The 6000-nt window shown below is 40.5% G+C and overlaps 1 protein-coding gene across 2 annotated transcripts in view; it reads right to left on the reverse strand.

Annotated features, from left to right (window-relative positions):
* Nucleotides 1–5546, reverse strand: part of MON2 (MON2 homolog, regulator of endosome-to-Golgi trafficking) — a 101205-nt gene extending 95659 nt beyond the window's left edge. For both annotated transcript variants that reach the window (XM_010989146.3, XM_010989144.3), the window contains exon 1: nucleotides 5040–5546. In XM_010989146.3, coding sequence (XP_010987448.2) covers nucleotides 5040–5150 — 111 coding nt within the window. In that variant the 5' untranslated portion in view covers nucleotides 5151–5546. The remainder of the gene's footprint in view (nucleotides 1–5039) is intronic.
* Between the last annotated feature and the right edge of the window lie 454 nt (nucleotides 5547–6000).

A 6000-nucleotide genomic window follows, 5' to 3' on the forward strand; every position in this document is an offset into this window, starting at 1 on the left:
GGAGTCTGGTCACCGTAAGTAGAGGGCACCTCTTTCTCCCCTCAGCCAGTTAATGCATAGAAACACCTGACACTGAGGAACTCCACCACAGAACATTTGCTTTTTTAGGCAACAATCCCTGCCAACTACTTCTACCAGTCCTGAATGGGTAAGAAGAAACTTCAAGTACGTAGCCTGGGAAGACTACCTACACTTTATCATACTCTCACTGATTCCACTTCATTAAAAGAGAGAGAGAGAGAAAAAAAAAAATCCATCCGAAACCCTAATGTGACCACCTCAAGTCAAATGACCTTCGCTCCCTCTCCTCTTCTATGACCCCCTCCCTGGGCTTTATCATCTTACTTGGTAGTCTGAAATTCAATATCCCCACTTTTTTCCCAGTCCCTATCTTTCTAGCTCTTTCATTCCCCAATTCCACTGCTCTTGGATTAAGTTGGTCCAATTCAATTAAATAGCTGCTAGTGCCTTAACCTTTCCACCTTCCATTCAATCAAAGCTGTCTTGGATTTCCTTCTTTGGGAATTCAACCTAGATCTCACGATCCATCATCATTCAACCACTTTTCCTGCCAAGACTCTGAGGTGTTCCAAGTCAATTTCCCCTCCACTTCTCCAAAGCTATCCACTGCTCCCCTCAAACTTCCTATCCAACACTTCTTTTATCACTAATCACACCTAGCAACAAGATCCTTTCCAATTTTACCAAAATAGAGCAAGACCAAACTGTCCACAACTTGCTATCCCTCCACTAGGCTCTTCATTCAAATTTGTCACATTCAAATCCACTTTTTCTTTTTCCCTTCCTCTAACAGACGGTAATGTATCCCTTCTCAGACTGGAAGTCAGTTCATACACCCAGGCCCTTGAAACTCCAGCTTTCTCAAGGACCTTGCTTGAGCCCAGTGTTCGCTTTCTCTCCCATGTCCTTAATCTTAGTCACCCCAGCTGCCCCTTTCCCTTCAATGCTGCTGTTTCCCCAAGTTCCTTCTTTAGCCCTGATATTCTCACTCTATACACTCTTCCTGGCCCATTTAGCTACTCCCATGGTTTCTATTAACTGCTACTCCTAAATCTGAAATTCTAGACCTCCCTCTTCAGTGCCAGACCATCATTTTCACACACTACTACACTTACTGGTCAGTTCCACTTGGATATCACACATAAATCTTAAACTTAATATTCATGACTATTCATTTTCCCCCAAGACATTTCCTCCTCTTAGTGATTTACTCAGTTTCCCAAGCCAGAAACCTCAGAAGCAACACAGTTTTCTCATTCTACATTACAAAAAAAGGTCACTATGCTCTGGTAATTTTACCTGCTAAATCTCTCTAATCCATACTGTCTCTTTCACATGTGTCTACCACAATGCGAGCAACTTCCTGTCTATCTCTATTGCTACCTCAATGCAGACAATCACCTCTTTACAAAATTTGCTCTTTGCCTCAATCTCAATCCCCTCTGATTCTCCCCACCAATACTGTTAAGGTAATGTTACTCAGTATAAATCTGATCATGCCACTCTCTTAAAAAACCTTAATGGCTCCCAATCACCTTCATCATGAAATTTATTTTACATGGAATACAAACATGTGCTATTTCCTCTGCCTAGGATGCCCCCTTCTTCTGTTGGCTAGCTTCTACTCACTCTATAAAGACTCAGCTCCAGGATTACAAACTCACTCTGATCATGGTTCTAGACTTAATTAGAGCCCCTCATTTGTTTCCACAGAGTAGTGCCTGCAAATAGAAACGACCAAAAGGGTTTTATTCATTAAATACATAAACACAAAACCTCAGAGGTTACTGCTTCTGAAGGCCACTGAATGAATATAAATTATAAAGAAGTGATTTACAAAGCTTTAAAGTAATTTTTAAGACAAAGAAAAAAAACTTCTCATACAACTATTTCAGAATAAATTAGCTAGTACACTTGTGCTTAAAAGAAAGTTATACTGCTGAAGTATGAAGATTCATATCTAAGGAAAATAGGAGGGGGAAAAAAAAGACTGAATGTATTACTACCTTCATTACAAAATGACAGAATGAAATTATAGCCACTATAAATACAACTTAACATGCAAATTGTTTTGTAAATGAAAACAATTAAGATGGAGAAAACTATGTAGAATATCCAAAGTAATAAATATCAGTAAGTAAGCCATTATCCTTTATCAATACTCTTTTCTTCTATTTTTCTAACAGATTTGAAATCTTAAAAAATCCAGCTTATCATTAATTAAGAAAAAAAAATTAGAGCCAAGTATTATGGCCAAAAAGGTAGAAATTATTAAAACTTAAAGACTAAACATAGAATGTCTCACTTCATTCTACCTTTTTTTTAAAAAAGTAATGGGGAAGGAGACAACCCTTCTGAAGCACATATGCAATCAGCCCTGTATTCTATTAAGTTCTTGAGTAAGCTTCTAAGTAGTTCAGAACGAGTCTTTTTCAGATAATATCTGCAAAGATACTGGGAGAGTGAGTGTTAAGCAGCAAACCAGTATACAGATAGAAAAGTTTCTTATACTTAGACAAGTTTTGCCTTAGTGTCTACCAAGTACCACCCCTCACCCCACTCCAAAAAAATAAAACTTACCAATTCCTTTAAGAACAAAAGCCAAAATATGGCACTGCTATTAAATTATGACGGAAAATTTAACTCAACCAAAATACTTCTTGAAAATCAAGACTCTCTCCTAAAAACCATCACTAATTACTTCATTCTTGTTTTAAACTTGTGACACAGTCAGGGTCATTTTTTAATTCCTGAAGGCGGGCCCTAAGCATATTAGAAGTGCCATTGGTTAAGGAGTCAAAGTTCTTAAAGCCAACAAATTCTTATGGAGTGTGTACTATACACAAAATTATGTATCAGAGATAATCATGCCAAAAATTACTTTCACAACTTTTGGTGTGATTACAATTGTACCTCAAAGACTAAACTAAATACATCTTTAGCTGAAGTTCAAGTAAAAGAAGCGAGTTAGCTTTCTTGAAAGTTCCTAGATTAGAAATGGATTGAGTTCTAGAACTTTGTAAGTTACTTGTTTGGAATTCTGAATGTATTTTCCAATAGAAATAATGTAATAAATGGCAATTAAATCCCCAAGCTAGCCCACAAAGGCCTATAATATAGAGGAATCACTGTGTTATATCAATTATAAGACCTGGGATTAGTCAGTTTTATAAATTATTGTTAAAATTACAAAATAGGGTTTAATATTTTCTAAATGAGAGCATTTCCTTACAATTAGAACAGACTTTCTTTAAAATTCTTTAAAATTATTTGTTACAACTCTCAACAGAAGATGATACAGAAAAATAATGAAAATTGGTATCAAAACAAACTACTGAATATCTGAAATTAAACTTATCATAAAAGTCATCTTTCCAAAAGTGGCACATCTCATTTTCATCACTGGGTAGGTAATATCTGCTTACTTTATTAAAAAACAACAACAACAACAACAACAACAACAACAACAACAAAAACTAGATGGAGTTTCTTGCAGACCGACGAGACCAAAGCACTGACAGAAGTTAAGATTCCACAGTTAAGTGTTGTCGCTGGTCCTTCTCTAAATGACAATCTGAAACATCTGCTTACAAATCTTTCCAAGAAACAAGGGACAAGAAATTCGAACAGCCAGTCACCAGTGCATTAGAGAAGCAAGGTGGAAATGGAAGGCTTATCATAATCAAATCTAAAATTCCAACATACTGCTCCATATGCTGTTGAAGAAGGAAGTCAACAAGTCTTCTTACTTCCTGGTGACAGGTGTTAAACGCTGACCATGGGTATCTATGGAAATTTTTTAGATTTGCTTCAGTGTATTCTTTTGTAAATCATAGCCACCATTCATTATTTACTGGCTTCAGATGAGTATACACAGTTCCCCTGAATCATAGTACAAGTTATTCATCAAAAAAAAAAAAGAATGATTAATGATGGAAAATTATTTTTAAAAGTTCTATAATAGCTTAAAAAAAAGTTAATGTTCCTTAAAAGCCTAAAATTCAAACTTTATTGTGTAATTGCAGTAGTATACCAAACATTAAATAGAATAAAATTTAAATAATTGCTTTTACAAAAATATCACTTAAATATCTTATTTCAGGAATGAGAAAAGAAATTGAGCAGCATTTTAAAAAAAAGTTTAAGAGAAATAAAATGGCCACTTAAGAGAAAAAGCCAATAGTGACTAAATATTAATAATTTCAATTCAGGAAATGTTTGGATAATTTAACTTGTATATATTATTCACTTGAGCCTGTTTAACAACACATTTTTTTGCTCTGACGACTTTTTCATCATAATCTAATGAATCTACCCTTTAGTCCTATTTTACATCTGGAAAAAAAAATGACGCTCAAAGAGGTTAAGTAGGATGTCTTGCTGTTTTGCTAGTGGTTAAAGTCAGTTGTATTTGACTCTAAGCCCAAACTTTCCAGTACAGTGTTGCTCATAACAAGGCTTAATATGGTTACTGTGCTCTTCAATATTTATCCTAAGTCAAGTGTCTCTGGATAATTTACTACTATTTCATGAGACTGACAAAGAGTTAAGTTGTATGACACGTGACAAAAAGGAAATCTACTTTTAACTGAGTGATATATACAATAAATGTGAGGGGCACACTTTGTACTACAACTATGATCATTAGTTTTTAGAAGCAACAAACGTAAGTTTTTCAATCCTGGCGTGGCTAGCTTCAAGTTTGAAAAAGGCTAGAAAAGGGGAGGCTACCATACACCTAGGTGAATTCGCTGAATCTGCTCACTCTGCCAACTTCATTCCTAAATCTGGTGGACAGAACAGTAGAAAAAAAAATTAAAGCTCCTCACACCTCGCCAAAGGAAACTATAAAAACACTTGTGGATCAGCCCACTGCCTCGCAAATATGGAAATGTGAAGGCCAAAGGAGAATTAGACAGGACTGGAGGGTGGGAGTGAAGGACTGGGTCGAACAGGACTGGGTCGAACAGGACCTGGTCTGCTCACTGTGCCGTTTCCCGACGTCGCCGGAAGCTTACCTCCTTGACAGGTGGGAATTTCTTCTTGCATTCCAGGGACAAGGCCCGTAAGTCGCTCTGCATATTCTCCAGCAGCTTCTTAACCGCCTCGGGGCTGTTGGTGCCAGACATGATCCACCTAGCTCAGTGCCAATTTCTGAGCGGCGCAAACGAACTTCGGCACTGTCAGCTCCTCGGGGTGACAGGCAGCGCCCTCCAGGCGTCTCTGGCCTTTGGGCAGTCCGCCCCTTGGGCTCCACCGGGGCTCCGCCAGGCCTGGGCAGCGAGCCCGAGAGCCCCCCGCAGCCTCCTCGCAACTCCCTCGGCTCTTACCCGAGGGGCCACCCCGCAGTCGCCCCGCCCCCGCTAGGCTTCGCCGGCCCTAGCCGAGGAGCCCACAAAGCGGGCAGGTCCCTCCTGCTGACGCAGGCCCGGCCGCACCGGTTGTCACCAGCCAACCTGGCGAGAAGCTTCACAGCCGGCTCCCCTGATCCCCTAGACTCGCCGACGCCATTAGCCGAGTGGCCCACAATTCCGAGCGCGGCCGGGACACGTCAGCTGCACTTCCGGGCACCGCGGCCACCGCCTCCGCCGTGGCCAACCCGGTGGCGAGCCGCAGGGAGGGCGTGGTCAGGGGCGTGGTCCCGCTCTGGGCTGGCCCGGATCCGGGCGGGGGCGCTCTCCCCGCCCACTCCCGGCACCCGAGCCAGCTCCGGGCACCGTTCGCTCAAGGTTCGCTTCCTCTTCGGTGACAAGTGTCTGAACAGAGCCCAGGCTACTCCATGGCCCCAAATCAACGCCTACCTCCTGTTAATTTTTTTTTTCACAACTGAGGACCTAAATTGCAATTCCTCCATAGAGTTGAACGAAGCATGCTGGTGCACTTACTGCGGAGCAGTCGCTTCTTCTCCTAATCTGTAAAATAGAAGATTAAACTGCCCTCTGTTCCAGACCCTCCGCTGGTTTCCCATTTTACCCAAAG

Source organism: Camelus dromedarius, chromosome 11 (genome assembly GCF_036321535.1).
Source record: "Camelus dromedarius isolate mCamDro1 chromosome 11, mCamDro1.pat, whole genome shotgun sequence".
Taxonomy (NCBI): Eukaryota; Metazoa; Chordata; class Mammalia; order Artiodactyla; family Camelidae; genus Camelus; species Camelus dromedarius.